Source organism: Grampus griseus (assembly GCF_964374135.1).
Source record: "Grampus griseus genome assembly, chromosome: 1".
Lineage (NCBI taxonomy): Eukaryota > Metazoa > Chordata > Mammalia > Artiodactyla > Delphinidae > Grampus > Grampus griseus.
The window spans coordinates 181,145,969-181,165,860 of NC_139017.1; the positions used below are offsets into that span (position 1 = coordinate 181,145,969).

The 19,892-nt window shown below is 61.6% G+C and overlaps 1 protein-coding gene across 1 annotated transcript in view; it reads right to left on the bottom strand.

Annotated features, from left to right (window-relative positions):
• Positions 1–19,892, bottom strand: part of TP73 (tumor protein p73) — a gene marked incomplete at both ends in the record, with an annotated part of 45,775 nt that overhangs the window by 18,189 nt on the left and 7,694 nt on the right. The window contains one exon of the mRNA XM_082676804.1: positions 553–801. Within this exon, the coding sequence (XP_082532930.1) occupies positions 553–801 (249 nt within the window). The remainder of the gene's footprint in view (positions 1–552; positions 802–19,892) is intronic.

The following is a 19,892-nucleotide window of genomic DNA, read 5'->3' on the forward strand; positions in this document are numbered from 1 at the left end:
TTCCCAAGGGCACGGTGGCAGGACCTGGGGTCCGCGGCACTGCGGCTCCATCCCTGACACCCATGCTTGGAGATGACAGCCCAGAGAGGGAGTGGGCAAAGCCGAAACCCGCCTACAACAGACACTTCTGGCCAGCCCTGCACTGCCTGGAGGAGGTGGCCTCCGTGGGCCCCGACGCCAGCCTCAGACAGCTCCAGGTGTCAGAGCTGTGAGCCTGCTGCCCACCCAGGACAGGATTCAAGCCAGAGCCCCCACTGAGCTCAGGGATGCCGGCCAGACAGTCCTCGTGAGAAGGGTCTGCCTCTGTCTTCGCCAAGGGGAGGGGCATGTCCATCTCCTCTGGGGCCCTGTGGGAGGCTGGCCCACTCTGGCCACGCGGCCGTCCGAGGGGCGGGCACGCCCAGACTGTCCGGCCCGAGACCCGCCTCCCGGCCGGGTGGGAGCCCTGAGCGGACACGGATGTGCACGGTGCCATCCCTGGGTGCCAAGGTCGCGGGCAGCCCTCCCCACCGTGCGCCCCTCAGGGGACCGCCGGAGCCGGGCGCCACTCACCGTCCAGGTGGCCGACTTGGCTGTGCTCGACTGCTGGAAGGTCACCTCGAAGTGGTGCGGGCCGGGGTAGTCGGTGTTGGAGGGGATGACAGGCGCGGGCGACATGGTGTCGAAGGTGGAGCTGGGCTGCGCGTAGGGCGAGTGGGTGGGCACGTTAGCGCTAGCGGCGTGCTCCGGGGCGTAGGGGCTGCCCGGGGCCGCGCGGCTGCTCATCTGGTCCATGGTGCTGCTCAGCAAATGGAACTGGGACTGGCAGGAAGGGGAGGAGGGAAGGGGGAGACACACAGTCAGGCTGGAGAGTGGAAGCCATCCCGTCCGGGAGGTGTCCTGTTACAGGAGCCTTAAAGGGCCAGCAGCTCAGTCATCCCAAATATTTCCTCGGGGGGTGGGGGGGGCCCACCTGACAGGTCACTACTTGTGTTGTGATAAACTGACATATTCACCTCGCCCTCCCCTCTCCATCAGCCTCCCAGTGCCTGGGCTCCTGGGGCTCCGCCGAGCACACCTGGAGGGGACCGGCCTGCGGGGGGGCGGCTCCCAGCCCCGACTGACACCCTGGGTGCCCGGCTGCACTCCCCAGGGGCAGCACCCGGCCCAGGGAGCCACGCCTCCCACTGTCACCGTTACAGCTCAAGCTGGGGAGACCCCACCCCCGGGAGCAGGGCAGAGGGCGCCCCCGCGCGCGCGCAGGGTGGGCACACCCCAGGCTCCGGTGCAGGGGCTGTCTGCCCAAGAGGCTTTGGGAGGCCAGATGTGGCCCCTCGGTCCAGCCCCGTAGGTGGTGGGGCAGAGCTGGGGGCTGAAGGACGGTGGCTGAGGCCACCTGCGAAGGGCCTCTGTGACGACAGGCTACCTTCATCCCCCCGCACCTGAACGACCCCCAGTTCCCCCCCAGCAGCTCTGCCTGGTCCACACCCTCTGCCCGCCCCAGGGCACTGGCAGCCTAGCCCCCTCCGGGGCCACACGCAGAAGGAGCAGGAGCGCTTAGCCTCGTGCTGTGGGCGTGTCCCCTGGTCACCCTCTGTGGGGTCCGGAGCAGCAGCCCCTGTCAGGAGCTTAAGGGAGGCCCCGGCGAGGGGGGGGGGGCGCCGGCCCACGCTTCAGCGTCTTCCATCCAGGGCAGAGCAGAGCCCCCGGAGGGCTGGCAGGGAAGACCCACCTTGGCAATCAGGAGGCTTCCAACAGGAGGGTGACACAGCAGCTGACACGGGCCAGGCCTGCTCTAACCGCAAGTGTTTAAACAGCTCCTCTCTGTGCCAGCCAGGCTCGGGGGGAGGGCGGGCGCTACTGCCCCCGATGTGCAGATGCGGAGACTGAGGCTTGGTGTGGGGATGGCAACGCCGGGGGTCCGTGAACTGGGGGGACTTGCATCTGGTGGGCAGAGGGCCTGGAGTCCCCCTAGAGGGGTGGAGGGGAGAGGCAGACCGGACAGCGGGCGAGGGGCCCCTTTGCTCTGCACCCACTTCTGCGAGGCAAGCACTCTGTCCCCTCAAGTTCCTTGGATGGTGGGGAGAACCCCGGCCGCGGGGCGACCCCAGTGCTCAGCTCCCTCTTGCACGTCAGGAGGGCTGGGCTCCATAACCCAGAGGCCCCTGCAGCTCGGCACCCCGGAGGCACACCCGTGTCCACATCACAGAGCCCCCCGGGCCCCCTCCCGACCTGGGGAGGGAAACCCTCTCCTGAGGTCTGCCCAGCCTGGAGGAAGCTCAGCACAGGTGACGACCGAGGGGGAGGGAGGTGACGGGTGATGGACAACAGGCGGCTGAGTCTTACCAAAGCCGCTTCCCGCCCCCCCAGCCCCGTTCCTCCTGCCCCCACCGTGCCTCCCTCAGATGCTCCAGCCCTGACGGCCCGCTGCCACCCAGTGCGGACCAGCCGTCAGGCCCGGCCCCATGCCCTCCCCGCTGGGGACAGCCAGACTGGGCAACGCCGTCAGGGTGTTGGCACAAGGCCCCGGCCGAAACTGCCACCTGACAGATCCCTTGGGTGGCTCTCAGGCTTTTCTATTTGAACCTCCAGGGCCATTCCCCCCACCCTGTAAACCTAGGGCCCCAACACCAGTGGGATGGGCGCCCCCTGCCGGGCAGACCCCACTTCCCCGCCCCACTAAGGCCACCTTCCCTGGTCGGCGGTCCCCTCAAAGGCCTTCCTAACTTCCTGAGGCTTCGCCTGGAAGACGAAGGAGGCTCAGTGCCCACTGCCTCGCCTGCCTTGCAGGTGGAGAAACAGATGCCGAGTCCGTGCCACGGAATGTTATTCCTCCCTCCAGCATCAGGAAGAAACAAGCTACTGATGCTACAGCCCGGAGGAGATGCAAAAACACGCCACACGAAGGCGCCCACACGAAAACTCACACGCCATACGGTTCCCTTTACATGAAAGTCCAGGGTTGGCAAACCCACAGGGACAGACGCAGATGGGGGCGGCCAGGGCTGGGGTGGGGCTTCGGGGTGACAGCTAAGGTGCAGGGGTCCCTTCTGAGGCCATGAAAACGCTCTCAAATGGACTGTGGTGATGGGTCCATATACCTGTGAATTGTTTTAACTGGAGTAGAGTTGATTTAATGCTGTGCTAGCATCTGCTGTACAGCAAAGCGATTCAGTTATACACACACATGCACGGTCTTTTTCATGTTCTTTTCCATGATGGTTTATCACAGGATATTGAATATAGTTCCCTGCGCTCTACAGGAGGACTTTGTTTTTTGTCCACCCTGTAAATAATAGTTTGCATCTGCTAATCCCAAACTCCCAATCCTTCCCTACCCTGCACTCCCCACCTTGGCAACTCTAAGTCTGTTCTCGAAGTCTGTGAGTCTGTTTTGTGAATATATTTTAAAAATACTGAATTGTATACTTTAAGTCGGTGAATTGTGTGGTATGCCAATTATAACTCAATAAAAACAACTGAGGGACCCGGCCAAGCCTCACCTCTCCTGGCCCGGGCCATTGTGGGCGTGAGGGGAGTGACAGCCAACGCCTCCAGAGGGCCCGGGTGGGGGCCCCACGTGCTTTCACACCCCCTTGCTCCAGGACGGCACTGCTCTGCGTCCCCCCCACTTACGCCTCCCCACTGGACTTCAGACCCGACAAGGACAGACCTTGTCCCACGGGTCATCAACGTACCCCTGCACGGGCACAGAAAACGTGGCCAGTGTGAACTGAGCTGTGCTGTGGACATAAGGGCACAGACTCCAAGGACTTAGTGCCAATGGGAAGAATAGAATAAAATATCTCATTCACAATTTCATATTGACCACTTGCTGAAATGAGCATAGTTTGGGAGAAGCAAAATAAATTCTTGAATTATTTTCACTGTTTCTTTTCACCATTTTTAATGTGGCTACAAGAAAATGCAACGTTACATGTGTGGCTTGCGTCCCATTTCTACTGGATGGCCGGCACTGGACAGGTCCTCCCTCAGTGGCCAGTGAGGGGCTCGCAACTGTAACTATTGTTATTGCTTTATTATTACGAAGTCTTAGCACGTCCTTTGGGGTTTTAGTGCATTTCTCCTTACAGAGTGGTTACGCAGGAGGGTTGCTGAATGAGAGAGCAAGTGGGCACAGGGATGGAGGGGTGGAGGGATGGAGGGGGGATGGAGGGATGGATGGAGGGAGGGAGGGGGCGGGGAGAGAGAGAGGGAGGGGGAGGGAGGGATGAATGGCTGGATGGAGGGAGGGAGGGATGGATGGATAGACGGATGGAGGGATGGAGGGATGGAGGGGTGGAGGGATGGAGGGGAGATGGAGGGATGGATGATGGATGGAGGGGGGGATGAATGGATGGATGGAGGGATGGATGATGGATGGATAGACGGATGGATGATGGATGGAGGGGGGGATGAATGGCTGGATGGAGGGAGGGAGGCATGGATGGATAGATAGATGCATGGGGCAGCAGGATGCCCCCCACCCCACCATACAAATGCCCAGGAATGAGGACGGGATGTGAGCCTGCTTCTCCCACTTGCAGGAGGCTGAGAACCTGGTGGGTCCTGGGGGGAGGGGTCCCAGCCTGCCAACCCAACCCCCAGAGATCTCCTTTCTCTTCTAGGTGATGAGCACGACCCCTCTGGAGGGTCTTCCCTTTCGCTCCACCAAGGGCTGCAGGGAGCCTTCCACATCCCTAGCAAGGACAGCCCAGCCTGGGGTTTCATGTCTGTTCCCCCGGCTCCATCCCCAACAGGAGGACGGTCCAGGCCAGCAGAGCAAACTGCCCCTGCCTCCCAGTTCAGGGGAAGGGGGAGGCAACCCCACGACGACAACCGTGTTCAGGGGAAGGGGGAGGCAGCCCCACGACGACAACCGTGTTCAGATTTTAACTTGTCCACATTCTTTACAGATCTGAGGCGAGTGCCAGGGAATTAGTCATTGAACCAAAAGGAGCAGGGCTGATAGGATCTCCACGCCCAGCAGCCACAAAGCAAGAGGGAGCCTGGAGGCTTCCAGCGGGCCGCCGGCCGCCACAAGGAGTCCTAATGGGATGTGGGACCGCTGCATCCCTCGTCCAGCGAGGGTCTCATCTCCTCTCCTCTCGCTCCAGCTCTCCAAGGTGTCAGGCTCAGGGGCCTCCTGTGGTCTGGGGGCCTGGGGAGCCCCCCTTCTCTGCGGGAGCCTGATGACACTAGCCTTGTGCTGGGCAGATGCTGTCGGGGCAGACCGCCAGTGCCGCTCCTTCCCTCCGTCCTGCTTCCCCAGGGACACCCCTGCCCACACCCAGAGAGACGGAGAGACAGCGAGACAGCAGAGACGTCTGTCCCCCTGGTTTCCCTGAGGCTTTGAGCGCAGATTAGGAAGTGTTGCTTCCTCACCTCGAAAGGCCCTTCCTTCCCTACCCACAGGGAACTTTGCGTTTCCTCCCCCGCCAGGCAGGGAGCTTTGCTGGGGCCACCCCCACACAGACCCAGCTGCTAAACAGGGGAGTCTGGACCCCAGGGGAGGCCAGTGTCGTGCCCAAGGCGGCTGCACCCAAGCCGGCAGGGGTAGGGGTTCTCCAGAACCAGAGGCCCCCGGAAGCTGAGACGAGACCCGCTTGGCAACAGGGAGGAACTCAGGCAAGACCAGGGCGTTTTTGGTTTGTTTGGCTTTCAATAAGAACTCCCAAGAGAGTGGGCTGATTGGGGCACGCCTGGCCCGCGGCGGCCCACATGTGCCTACATGCGCGCGCAGGGCTCCTGGGCCCGACCCAAGGAGGGCCGCGAGCGAGCGGGAGTCGGGAGCCAGCGGGTGGCCTCTCCCCAGCATCCCCGGAAGCGCCAGGCCTGCCTCTGAGCCTCGGAGGCCCCTACGCCCAGTGCGCTGGGCTGGAGTTCTGGGAGGGGGTCTCGGGCTTCCCTCTCAGATCTCAGTGCCTCCGGCGGAGCAGGACGGTGCCCTGGGGGCCACTCTCTCCAGCCCCTCCAAGGCGGTCCATCCATTTGCTCCACAAACTGTTCTGAGGCTCTCTGTCAACTTAGAGCCAGATGCTGGGCCGGGGGAGGGGGGTCAGACTGCCCTCCCGGTACAGGCCGGGCCGTCTGCAAACCCACACCGTGTGCCTGGGTTTACGTCCCAGCCTCCGCAGGGCAGCCAGGCTTGCTCCTGGGGTCAGCGTTTCTCAGGCAGGAATCCAGCATGGCCTATTTTTGCTCCATGTCAGGCAAGGGCGCACCTTGGGCCCCTCTGGGGGGCCATGTGCACACGTGTGCTCTCACGCAGGGCCCAGAACACGGGCAGAGATGGGGCACCGGGCTTAGACCTCAGGTGTGGCCACCCATCTGCAGAGGGAGGAGGCTGAATGGGGCGGGGCTGAGGGGGTCCCGCCCCTGAACGGACATCCCGCTCTGCCGCTGCCAAAGCCTCCGGAGTCCCAGGGAAAGGAGGAGGCTTCCCGAGGAGCTGCGGAGAGAGGTCCAAAGGGGGCTGCCCCGGGGCCCAGGTCCCGCCCACCCCCAGCCCCGCCACCATGTCCCCAGCCCCCAGCCTCAGGGGCCTCTTGCCCAGTCCCTGCAGATCTGCTGCGGGCCTTCCCGCACACAGGTTAGCCCCAGACTGGACGCTCAGAAACTCCGGGCTGAATGAACCAGACCCTGGAACTCCCAAGTAGGCCCCCCGAATCACACAGGCCCACTGTACCCACTCTTGTGCTGGGCGCACTCTGCGGTCCAAGGCAGCTCCAGCCCATGGCAGCCCTTCCAGGAGACCCTCGTGGCAGTGACCACACTGCGCCAACCGGCACCCCTGCCAGTGCACGGGGGCTGGCCAGCTCCCCGTGAGGGCAGGGAGGCGGCTCCCCGGCACCCTCCTCTGACCCCCACAGATGGCCGTCCCAGCCAGCCTTCTCCAGGGCCTGGGCTCTTCCCGCTTCACCAGGTCGACCCTTTCGTTGTGAGCTGGATTTTGTGGGTTTAGAAGTATCCCATTTTATGTGATTATCTATGTAGAATTTGTAAACCATCTCAAATGATTTGGGGGATGTACCTGGGAAATAAACTGTCTTTGACAGTCTGTGTCCCCATTCCCTCCTAATCTCTAGCCTCCCTGCATCCACGACCACCTTCAGCAAGGCTCCAGGACGCTAAGATTAGACGAGGACCGTGCAGACGGGCTGCGACGTGCAGACGGGCTGCGACGCGCAGTCAGGGGACCCAGCACAGATTTACATTGAGGCGCCACACGTGCTCTCCGGAGTAAAGCTTATTTTTTTGGTGAACGTGGCAACAGAAAAACTTGTCAGTAAAGTTTAAAACGACTCTGGTTATGTCCCCAGGGGCTTACGGTTTCAGGCTGCCTCACCCAGTGGAGGGGACTCGAAGCCAGGCCAAGCGGGGGCAACTGGGGAATGCGGAGCTCAAACACTGGCTCAGGAAGCATCTGTCCGTCCCGGCCGCAAGGACACAAAGATTCGAAAGACAGGACTCGCTCGCCTTTGGGCAGTGATAACAGCTCCCAGGAAGCCCCAGTTTCCGGCCTCCTTTCGACACTGCAGGTCCACACACAGGGCCTTTTCTCGTGCTAGTCACCTACTCCCAATACTGTCTCTCCTACCTGTACCACCTCTCAAGGATCACCTCCTCCCTGAAGCCACCCAGGCTCTCTCCACCTGTTCTGGTGTTCAAGGACTTCCTCTGCTGCTTCTCTGGGTTCAGTAACATGATATGCACACCCATGTGGGTTTGCATCCATGCCCACCTCTTACCAACGGCTTCTGTGAGGGCCCAGCAGTTAATACACTGAGAAGCCGAGAATGGCGCCCGAACACGGAATGCATAGACGTGTCTGCTGTCGTTCCTACCGGCTCCCTCTCCCCCGACCTGCCCCCAGGTGGGCATGGATGGCCACGGTCCTGGGAGCTGCCACATGCGTGGCTATCGCAGAAACACTGGTTCTGGCTCCTTCTTTTCTAAGCCATGGGACGGCCAGCTCACTCATCTTGCATTTTTCTGCATTTCCGGCAGAAATGGAGGTTTCACGCTTTTAATGTTCTTTCAAGGTGTGGTCAGAAGACCATTACTCAGGGCGCCCGCCCAGGGATCTGAGGGCCCATCTCGGGGTGGGCGGTGTGACCTTTTCTGGCAGCTTGGGCCCATGCCCCCCCCCCCCCAGTGCTACTTCAGTTCAGCAGAGAATGATCCAGTAGGTCATAGTGTACCCTTCCCTCCACGCCCAGAAAGGATCAGGAGGGACTCAGCAAGGGACAGAAATGACAGGACAACTCGAAAGCGCAAAGGAGGCTGCCCGGCGGCAAGGGCAGACTGGCAGCCGGCGTGAACAGGGACCCAAGATGAGACACGTAATTACAGAATCCCCACCGTCCAGGGAGCAGGGTCGGGAGAGAGAAACCTCTCCGCAGCACGGAAGCCCCGAGCTCAGAGGTGAGAGGCTCCTGCTAAGCTAATTTCTCTCCACCAGAGTGTACAACCCATCCAGACACCTTCCTCCTATTCCAGCTCCTATTTCTGCATTAAGAACCTGCTGAGTGTCCAGGACACCTGCAGCTCACACGGGCAGCTGTCCAGCCGTTCAGTCCATGGTGCCCAAAGTGTGCGCCACGGCACGACTGCAGACCTTGAGGACAGCCAGCGTGTGAGGCGAATCTTGGAGAGAGAAGTGGCACGGAGCGCTTGCTAACCAGGAGCTCCTGTCCCCACGGGAGCCAAGCTAGCTGGCAGTGGGCGGTGAGGGGAGAGGACCTGCCTCTGGCTCTTTAAAATGGGCCCCCTTCTGGCAGAGGGCAGGCTGGAGGGGGACAGTCTGACAAAGAGCTGTCTCCTCCCCGTCAGGCAGGGATGAAGTTTCGCCCTGTGAGACAGCGCCCTGGTCCTGCCTCCAGGGAGCGCTGGGGTCCCCGCCCATCCCAGGGCACCCAGCCACCATTGGCCTGTTCCAGCCCTGGCTTTTCCAAGTGGCCCAGCTGCATGGCTTGGCCACTGCCTACTCTGTTCTCGAGAGGAGGCCGGGAGACCTGGAGACAGTGGCAGAACAGCAGAACGCTTGCCCATGGGTCCCAGGGCACCCATGCTGCCGCTGGTTTGCCCGTGGGGCTGGGTTGGGGCTGAACTGCCGGATTCTAGAGAAGCCAGGAGTGTCCCTGGGGGGCACTTTCCGGGACTGCACCTGTGTCCCTGCTCCTTCCAGGAGGGTCCTATATATATTTTTTTTAATAGATGAAAGTTGGACCTTTTTTATTCCATAAAGGGTTGGGTCTTTTTATCCCTTTCTTATGAAAGGGTTGGAAAAGTTATTTTTTTGGTTTGGGTTTTTGGGTTTTTTTGGCTGCGTTGGGTCCTTGTTGCTGCACGTGGGCTTTTCTCTAGTTGCAGCAAGCGGGGGATGCTCTTCGTTGCGGTGCACGGGCTTCTCATTGCAGTGGCTTCTCTTGTTGCGGAGCACAGGCTCTAGGTGCGTGGGCTTCAACAGTTGTGGCACATGGGCTCAGTAGTTGTTGTGGCGCACGGGCTTAGTCGCTCCGCGGCATGTGGGATCTTCCCGGACCAGGGCTCGAACCCGTGTCCCCTGCATTGGCAGGCGGATTCTTAACCCCTGCGCCACCAGGGAAGTCCCAGCCTGTGCGTTTTTAACAGAGGAGGGTCCTGCGAGCAGCAGTATTTAAGGTCCCACCAGACTGAAAGGAACTAAAGGATCAAGGTTTGTCTTTTTTAATTGGGGGAGGGGGGCACCCCTTTTCCTCTGGCCATAAGCCTCCAAAATAACTGTCCACGCCTTTGTGAAGCCACAGCAAACGCTCCACGGCCACCCTGGCTAAGCGCGTGCAGTATCTCACACCCGTGACCCTCAGCTCTTTCTAGAAGCTGAAGCAGGTCTCCCCGGCTGCTCTGTGCAGAGCCAGCAAGTTGGCGGCAGCTGGCCTGGGCTCCCCGCTAAGGCTCCTCTCACTCTGGGACCTCAGCCAGGCTTACAAGGATCAGGCAGGGGACCCTCGAGACCCCAGAAGGGGAGGCCCGGCTGCCGGGGAGGCCCTATCGCTGTCCTCCACGTTTTCCCTGAGACCCCTGACAACGGGGAGTGAGGATGTTTCCCAAAAAAACCCCAAGAGTCCCCAATGCAGCTCCAAGCAAAATCTACCCGTGACCTTCCCAGATGTGCAAGGTGGCGACCCACCAGCCTGAAGTTTCACAGTTCCTCCCAACTCCCTCCCTCCCGCCGTCCCTCCAGAGCTTGCTGGGTCCCAGCAGACATGCCCACGCTGCCTACCCCTGCACTGTCTGTTGCACCCCACTCCCCCTGCGGCCTGCAGCACCCACCATGCACCTAGCGCTGCCCCAGGGCCTGCAGAGTGCCCTCACAGCCCTGAGGGAACAGGCTCCAGGCTGCCCCCCAAGGTCAGCCTCTGTGCACCGGTATTCAAGCTGCCCAAGGTCCATTGCAAGGCCTGGCTGTGTGGTCCAGCAGGGAACCTCTTTGCAAAAATTGGAAATACGGTAAATACAGTAAGTCCCCTACATAACGAACGAGTTCCATTCCAAGGGCGCGTTCGTAAGTCCAATTTGTTCGTTAAGTCCAACAAAGTTAGCCTAGGCACCCAACTAACACAGTCGGCTATACAGCACTGTCCTGTAATAGGTTTATAATACTTTTCACACAACTAATACATAAAAGACAAACACAAGGGACTTCCCTGGTGGCGCAGTGGATAAAACTCCACGCTCGATCCCTGGTCAGGGAACTAGATCCCACATGCATGCCGCAACTACGAGTTCACATGCCACAACTAAGAAGCTGGTGAGCTGCAACTAAGGAGCCTGCCTGCCACAACTAAGACCCGGTGCAACCAAATAAATAAATTTAAAAAAATAAAAAGTTTAAAAAAAACAAACACAAAAAATAAAGAAAACATTTTTAGGGCTTCCTGGGGGCGCAGTGGTTGAGAGTCCGCCCGCCGATGCAGGGGACGCGGGTTCGTGCCCTGGTCTGGGAAGATCCCACATGCCGCGGAGCGGCTGGGCCCGTGAGCCATGGCCGCTGAGCCTGCGTGTCCGGAGCCTGTGCTCCACAACGGGAGAGGCCACAACAGTGAGAGGCCCGCGTACCGCAAAAAAAAAAAAAAAACATTTTTAATCTTACAGTACAGTTCCTTGAAAAGTACAGTAGTGTAGTACAACAGCTGGCATACAGGGGCTGGCGTCGAGTGAACAGGCAAGAAGAGTTACTGACTGGAGGAGGGAGAGGAGGTGGGAGAGGGTAGAGCTGAAGGATCGTCAGCTGTAGGAGACGGAGGGCGAGCTGCAATGTCACTCACGCCTGACGCTGATGGCACAGGTTTTGGTTCCTTGCTGGATTCAATTCCATCTACCCTCCTGAAAAAACGATCCAGCGATGTCTGGGTAGTAGCTCTTATTTTTCTCATCATAGATGACACGGTAGCACTGGATTGCATTCTGAACGGCTGCCGCAACCTTCACGTACTGTTCTACATTTGCGTCCTGTGCCTCAAAACCTAACAGCGCCTCCTCAAATATAGAAAATCCCCTGCCATTTCCTGCATCGTGACTCTCTTCGGTTCTTCAGTTACTTCTTCCTCTTGTCTCTCCTGGAGCTTCTCAACAGGACCAGCTACATCACCACTGCTTTTACGCTTGCTTCCGGACACCCTGGGCTTGAAATAAAGGTACTGTACTACTGTACTCGATTCAGTCCTGTACAGTAAAGTACACAGAAGCACAACCGCTTGTAGAGAATGCACGCGTCCTCTGCAACGTACAATGGATGTACAATGTACGCCAGACACGTGAACTAACTTACGTGATTGGACACAAGAACGCACGTTCGTGTCTTTGGAAGTTCGCAGCTCGAAGGTTCGTATGTCAGGGGACTTACTGTAGTGTTATCTGCGTCTTCGTCACGAGACCAGAGAGTGGATCCAAATAGGAGGGGGGCTGGGTGCAAAGGTCACCAGGTGGAGCCCCCTGCCCCCTGCGCTCTGCTGGGCCCCCTGCCCTGTGGCCCCTCCCCATTCCCCTGCTGCTCAACTGTCACCTCCTGCAGTGAGGCCCCCAGCCCATCACTCCCACTTCAGGTACAGCGCCTCCTGACCCAAGCTTCTACCCTGCGTGACCCAGTTCATCCTGTTCCTGTGCTGGGGAAAGGTTAGGGTTAGGGTTAGAGTGGGGCAGACATGCGTCTGTTTGTCACCACCATCACCCCAGGTTTGAGGCCCTGGGGTCTGATCTCAGAGGCTCTACCTGGGGAGGGTCGGCCAGGTGCCCCCTCCTCTGGCGTTCTCTGTCTGCTCTGACCCCCAGTGTCCCCGTGCTCCCCGGAGGATACCAAAACCAGACTTTCAAAACATAGAGAATGAAACTTCCAACTCCGTGATCTTCGCTGGCAGGCATGTCTGGGCTTGGGTGCAACCTCGCCCAGAGGTAAGTGACTGACAGGCCGTCTAGGCTCTGGCTGGGAGATAACCCGTCCCACTCGGAGCAGGACCTCCATCCCGCTGGTATTTCCCACAGCATCTCCAGGAGTCTGTGATTAAACGGATGGAAATGCCAACAAGATTCGACTTGTGCTTGGGGGGAAAGGCTCCCTCTCCTCCTGAAAATATGCACATACGCTCTCTCCTCTCACGGGGCCTTGCCCCATCCTAGTCAGGGCCATGTGGAACTTTCCACACCTTGCTCTGGGCTGCCAGGGAGGCGTGTGCCTGCAGGACCTGCAGCCGGAGCCTCCGCCTGCAGACGGCGCTGCGGAGACAGTGAGGGCGCAGCCTGGACCCGAGAGCCTCCACAGGGTCTCCCAGGGGGGTCTGGGGTCTCAGGCTGCACCCCTGCCAGGCTCTGCGGAGGTGCCAGGAAACAGGCAGGTGACCCATGGGATGCAGAGATTTTTTTTTTAACCATCAGGAAACGAGCCCAGTCCATGCCCCACCTCCCAGCATGCTGAGAGCCTGGAAGGAAAGTGGGGAGCTTGGTGATCTGTCACAGGCCCAGCTCGAGGGGTACAGCAGGGGTATGGGCTCCTCTCTCCTCCCTGAGCACCACTGGGGGGCTGTCTGCCCTCACCTCCTGCCTGCGCCCCCAGAGCCTGAGCCATGTGTCCCCTGACATCCTTTAATCCATCCCTCTGTCCGTCTGTCTGTCCATCCTGCAGACGCTAAGCATGCCCCCCGCCTGCACCAGACACTGAGGACACCAAGGGGGCCATCATGGGGAGGCGGCCCTCCTCAGTGGGGACAATTGTGACAAGTGCAATGAAAGGGCAGGGAGGGTGCTGCGGGATGGCACAGAGGGGAGGAGGGGGCAGCCCGCAGAACTGGGGACAGCCTGGACTTACTCAGTGAGTCCTGAGGGCCGACCCCGGCCCCTCCCTCCAGCTCTGAAGCCAGGACCAGCTTCCCGGCAGGGGGTGCAGCTCAGCCCTTCAACACACATCTCCCGGGCACTGCCCAGGCCCTGGGAGACAGCGGTGGGCACAGAGACGCAGCCCGTACCCTGCACCCTCCAGCCTCCAGAGCTTAACTCCCATGAGGGGACAGCAGAGAAGCAGCCAACCAGGCTTCAGAACAGGTTGACGGCAAAGGAAGAAGACAAAAGCAACCCAGCGGGGGGCGGCCGGGCCAGGGGGGCTCCTCCAGGAAGATGCCACCGCCTGCCCAGGCACTGGGGAGGTCTAGACCCAGATGTCTGAGAGGGCCAGAGAGCCGCGGGGCCGAGGGCGGGACATTGCTCAGAGGAGCAGAACCCTCCCTCCGGGAGCCCACGGAGGACTGAACGCAGGAGGGACCCTCTAGCTCCGAGTCGAGTGGGAGCTGCACGGGGCCAGCACGATGCAGGTCAGGCTGACAGGCCCTAAAGAGCGGGATGCTGGGCGCCGCAGGAGGGGCCCAGGAACAGCTCCCAGGTGCTGGCCAAGTGAAAGAAGGAAGGAAGGTGGATTTTCCGCCAGCTGAGAAGGGACAGTCACCCATGGGGGGCAGAGGGGGATGTATTATGTGGAAGTGGGGATGCCAGAGGGCTGGCACTGCGGGGATAGACCTAGAACCTGGCGAAGGGGCAGGAGGCCGGGCCAGCGAGCCCGGCTGATGGGGCGACCCCTCTGTCCCCCTGAATCAGGCTCCGGCATCTCCTTCCGGAAAGGTCAGTACCTCCCCGAGCCCCGAGAGCCTTGCACCCTCTCAGCGCACGGTAGGGAGAGGCTGCTGCTCTGTCCCCAGCCCAGGGCCTCCCTGCTCCCAGTTCAGCTCTGTCCTCTCCCAGCCACGGAACGGGACTGCCTCCTGCCAGGTCCCCAGAGGCCTGTCCTTTTTCTGTCCTCGTCGCCTCCCACCTCCCAGCATCGTGCCGCCCCTCCCCCCACTTCCCAGGCCGCCCCTCTCGTCTGCTTGGTGGCGTCTCTCCCTGTGCTCGGCTCCGACCCTCTCCCTGCGTGGGGCCCCACCCCGCCCTGACTGTGAACCCCACCTGTGCCAGACTCCCCAGTGGTCACCTCCACCCACACCCTCCAGCACGCAGGACTCCTGCCCCGAAGTGTCCAAGCGCTGCCCCAGCCAATGCGCCCCAGCTCCGCACCGCCCTCCCATCCGCGAGGCTCCAGAAGCCTGGGCGTTGGCCTCGGTCCTCTCCTGCCCTTATTCCAGAGATCAAACAGCCTCCCTCTCACCGATCACTTCCCACCACCTCCCGTGATGCCTCCATTCCACTGGGCGGCCCTTGTTGGGCTCGACCTGCTTTGCCCGCACCGCACATCCCCTCCCTCCCTCCCGCGGCTTCAGAAACTCCACGCTTACTTCCATCCCACCTCCCACGGTCCTCCTCCGTCTGCTGCTTGCGTCTCACACACGGCACAGTCAACGCAGAACGCTTACTTTTCACCCCAAATACCACTTCTTCAGTTTCCCAGCTGAATAAGTGATCATTCCCTTCACCCAGTCACCTGGGTCCAAACCCCCAGCCCATCAGCAGACCCCGTCTGTCTGGAACCCCAGGGCTCTCAGCCCCTCCCCTGCTCCCACCGGGTCCAAGGTGCCTACATCCCTCTCCATCCCAGGCCTCCAGCCGGCTCCCAGCCTTGCCCTGCCCTCCTGTGGTCTGCTCTCAGCACTGCAGCCCAGGCAGCTTCTAGAACTCACGAGGGATCACGCCCTCCTCCTGTGTGCCCTCATAGGCAGTAGCAGGTACTCAGCAAATATTTCTTAAAGCACTGATTGACTTTCCCCTCCTGGGGTCCTCCTGTCCAAGGCTGCCCCTCCTATAGGAGCTGTCCCGTCCGTAGCGACAGGTGGGACCCTGCTCCAGGTTGCAGGGGAGACCCAAGCGCTGTGCCCTCCCGTGCTACCCCAGCTCAGGGCACACACCTACGACGCCCACCATGGGCCTGGCCCATGGGACTGTGGCATGGGGCCAGGCCCAGTCACCCGAGACCAAGCCTTCGATGACCCTGTGGCCCAGATGGACCTGGGCCCGTCAACAGAGGCAGGCATGGGGGAGCCAGTGCTGTCCAGCACAGCCCTTCTCATCTCTTGCAAGTCTAAACTGATACACAGTGAAACAGGAGCCTGGGAGGCGGCTGGGTGGGGTCCCTGGATGCCCACCCAAAAGAGGAGTGGACGGGGAAAGTTGGAGAGTCTGGGTACTCTCCACGCTCATCCCATCTGAGAAGGGGCCCATGGGGCGTGCCCCTGGCTCCCTTCTGCCCCGTGAGCTGCTGGTCTGTGTAGGTGGGAGAAGATGCTTGGACCAGCAGTAAGCCCACCCCGGCACCAGCTGAAGGACCCCAGTAAGTGGGCCACGGCAGGGGGCTGTCCAGCCCTGACCGGGAAGCTGTGGGCCGTTGGCACAGCGCGGGCTACGGGCAGCAGCATCAGAACCGGGGCTCAGAATGGTGGGTCCCGGGAAGCTTCCCTGGTGGTCCAGCGGTTAAGACTCTGTGCTCCCCATGCAGGGCGCCTGGGTTCGATCCCTGGTCGATCCCTGGTCAGGGAACTAGATCCTACATGCCGCAACTAAAGGTCCCGGTGCAGCCAAATAAATAAATAAATATTTTTTTTAAAAAAGAGGTGGGGCTTCCCTGGTGGCGCAGGGGTTGAGAGTCCGCCTGCCGACGCAGGGGACACGGGTTCGTGCCCCGGTCCGGGAAGATCCCACGTGCCACGGAGCGGCTGTTCCCGTGAGCCATGGCCGCTGAGCCTGCGTGTCCGGAGCCTGTGCTCCGCAATGGGAGAGGCCACAACAGTGAGAGGCCCGCATACCGAAAAAAAAAAAAAAAAAAAAAAGAGGTAAAGAAAAAAAAGAAAGGTGGGTCCCACAGGAGACCCAGGCAGGGGCCCCGACAGCATCCTGCAGCTCCACGCCCCCTTCCCTGCCCAGTGGGCTCGCGATAACCACAAAGGCGACCGCACGACCTCAAGTTCAACCCTTTTTGTTCATACCACTTCCCCTCTGCGTGCAGTGGTAAGATCACAGATACTCTCCCTCCGGGACGGAAACGGAGACACTTTCACAAATCCGTGCGACCCAGCCCAGCCCAGCCCAGCTGGCCCGGAAGGGGCTCCAGCAGCCTCTACCTGCCATCAGAGCTGCTCTAGGCACTTGCTGACCGAACGAATGAACAGGCCACGGTCATCCTGGGTCTACAGGAAGCCGGGTGATGATGAGATTGGCCATTGCTGGTCCCCAGGGTGGGGCGGCGGCGGCAGCAGGGTGGACGCCAGCGGCCCCCTGCTGCCGACAGCTCCTGCAGGAAGGCGACGCTCCAAGGCCCGGAGCCGGGGTGGGGGGGGCCCGTGCCTCCCATCACGGACCCGTCCCACTCCCTGAAAGGCGATGAGCTGCAGCCTCGGCTGACTTACACCGAGACACCCATTTCGTTCGAGAGAAAAGATTATACCAGAGTCCTGCGTGTCCGCGGGGCTTCTCAGCTGGCCGGGCAGGGACACTGGTCTCCAGGTCCCCGGGCCTCTGGCTCTGCCTTGGGTTCCGTGTATGACTACAGACCCCTAGGCGGCAGGGAGACAGTCCCTCCCGGCTTACGCACCATCTTCATGGAGAGGCTGGGGGTACAAGGCTGCTCCCCGGGGAGCCCCTGGCCACTGTATGAGCCCAGTGACAGGTGCTAGTGGGTAAATGAGTCAGTAACGGAATAAGTGACAGAAGGGAGCCATGAGGACTCTAGCTGTGGCCCGCCCGGGGCTGCACCCTTTTCCAGGGCTGGGTTTCAGATGAAAAGCTCATGCCGTGGGTGGGAGAGGCCATGAAGCTTCCAGATGTGAGTGAACGGAGCCAGTGCCTGGGTCAGCCCGTGTAGACGGGCCGTACACCCCTCACCCCTCCTGGGTCCCCCACACACGGCATTACTCTTCCCATGGCCTTGCCTGGGGACACCCACCTGCAGGCACAAAGACACGTACCTGTTCCAACACACAATGCGAACAACAGCACACACACCCACTGTCACTCACACGCTCAGACACGCGCACACAAACACACCTTCGGGCGCGCACAGGGCCAAGGGACCGCAGCTCTTTGTGGCTCTGCGCTCATGGCTCCTGTCCTCCACCCGCAGAGCTTGGTGACACCTGGACTCTGTCCAGCTGTCCATCCCAACCCTCTGCCCGCTGCTGGGTCTCCCACAGGGCAGGTGGTACCCGTGGCCCCCACGCCATCCACCTCCCCGGCAGGAAAAAGGCCCGGTGGGGAGCAGCTGAGCCCCAGCTCAACCTGCTCAACTAGCAGCCTGGTGACCGCTGGCCCCAGGGACTGGGCACACCTGGAAGTGAGACCAGGTTCCCGGGGCTCAGGCCACAGGGGCCAGGCACAAGCTGCGGTCCCTTCCTTCCCTCTGCCCGGCCCACCGCCATCGTGAGGGGCAACAGGACACCTCGAAGCCAGCTTTCTGTGAGCCCCTGACCCGCAGCTTGGCCGGCAGGAAACACTCCTGCCCCCACAGCCAAATGAGCAGCTTCCCAGGTGAGGATGCTCTTGTCCTGGGAGCAGGTGGTGGCAGCCCAACAGCCAGCCAGAGCCCAGGGAGCAAAGACAGCCTCCAGGGTACACTGAGCTCCTGCAGCCGGGGGCAGGGCCGGGCAGGTGGGGCAGCCCGCCCTAAGCCTCAGACAGCCCAAAGCCAGGGAGTGAGGGAAACCTGCACGTCTCTGGGGAGGGCCACTAGCTGACCAGACTCTCACCCACCCTCCTCCCCCTGGCTGTCGGTCCTGCCCAGCCAGTGGGCACTGGTCCCCAGAGCTTCTCCAGGATGGGCAGGCACCTGCCTCCGCGCCTGGGGCCGGCCCCAGCCCGTCGGCGCCTCCTGCCTGCCTCTGCTCACCCTGGATGGCGGCATCCCCTCCGGCCCCAGGTGCCGAGCAGGGCGACAGACAAGAGAATGCCCCGTGCATCCTCCACCACGGCAAAAGCCCCGCCAAGGCCCCCTGAAAAGGATGCACGACGCGCACCTACCGAGGCGAAGTGCTGCACGGGGTCACTGACGTACAGCATGGTGGGCGCACGGGGGTCTGCACACGCCGGGGAGCTGGCGTGCTGCGGGGCGAGGCATGGGGATGGGTGGCCGGGGAGCCGGGGGCAGGGGTGCGGCCGCCCGGCAGGGTGGACCCAGGCAGAGAGGCTCCGTGGCTAGGCGGGCAGAAGCACAGGACGCTGCAGAACATGTGGGCTGGCCGTGGGCACTTTGGCCCTCTCCATCTGCCTTGGTCCTGTCAACTAGCTGCATCTAACAACAAAACGGGCGGCCCACCCCTTTATTCCTCATGACTATTCATCAAAGTCCAGGGCAGGCCTCAGCTTGCCCACTGCTGGGTCGGACCGCACCAAGGCGGCTGCGCAGGGAGGGGGCGGCCGCGGGGCCATGGGCCACCTCTGCAGTGAGGCTGCGCCTGGCTCCTTCTGAGATGCTGCCTACGGGAGGCCCTGGGGGCCACAGGCCTCCACCCCAGAGCATCAGGGGGCCAGCCCGGGCCCTCAAGAGCTCGGGAGGCAGAGCCAGGCCACCGGGCAGGGAACAGATGGCGCTTCCGGCCCTGCGCCCCGGGTGGAGCGAATCTCACTCCTGCCTAGGGAATGTGGTGGCCCTCCAGGGCTGCTCCAAAGGGCTGAGCAGAGACGAGACGCACTCAGGGAGGTTTGCTGCCTGCGGAACCCCACAGGGAGCCTGGCAACGGAGTGAGCATCTGGGTGTGGCCCAACGCAGCCCAGAGCCCGCACCCCAGACGCTGCCCGGCCTGCCGCTGGCCGTGTCCCCACTGCTGCCGAGCCCCCGGAGTGAGAGGGAGGTGGTCCAGAAGGAGGACCGCTGGAGCCCCGCCCATCGCAGTGCATGGACGGCACTGCCCTCAGCGCTGCCAGGGGCTCAGAGATGGGGGCCTGCCTCCCCGGCGGCTTCGCGGTGCTCACAGCCACTCCCTTTCTGGAGGACCAACCACTGTAACTTAACCGTCTTTGACACCAAGTTGGCACAGGGGCTGGGATCATCCCTGGGAGATCAACCAGGCCCAGATCACGTGAAAGTGGATGTGAAGTTTCCAAGCCCCCAGAGCCCAGCTGCTTCCATCCCCCAAGGAGAGCTTAAAAACTCGCAAGGTGCCGAGAAGACGGCATGTAGACCCCGTCTCTCTCCCGGCCTGTCCTCGGCACATCCCGGGGAGCTGGGAGCAGCGGGGTTGCACAGAGGGAGGCCAGCCCGAGGAGCCCGTGACGTGTCCAGCCCCCCAGCTCCTCTGGCTGAGGGAAAGGGGGATCCCAGGCAGGGGACGTGCAGCCAGGCGCTGCCCCCAAGGGGCTGGGCCGGGAGCCCCCGGCTCAGGCTCTGGGCGCCTCGGCGGCTGCAGCCAGAAACACAGCTCAGCACATGCGGCCTGAGCCCCCGTGACTGCGTGCGGCCATCGCTGTTA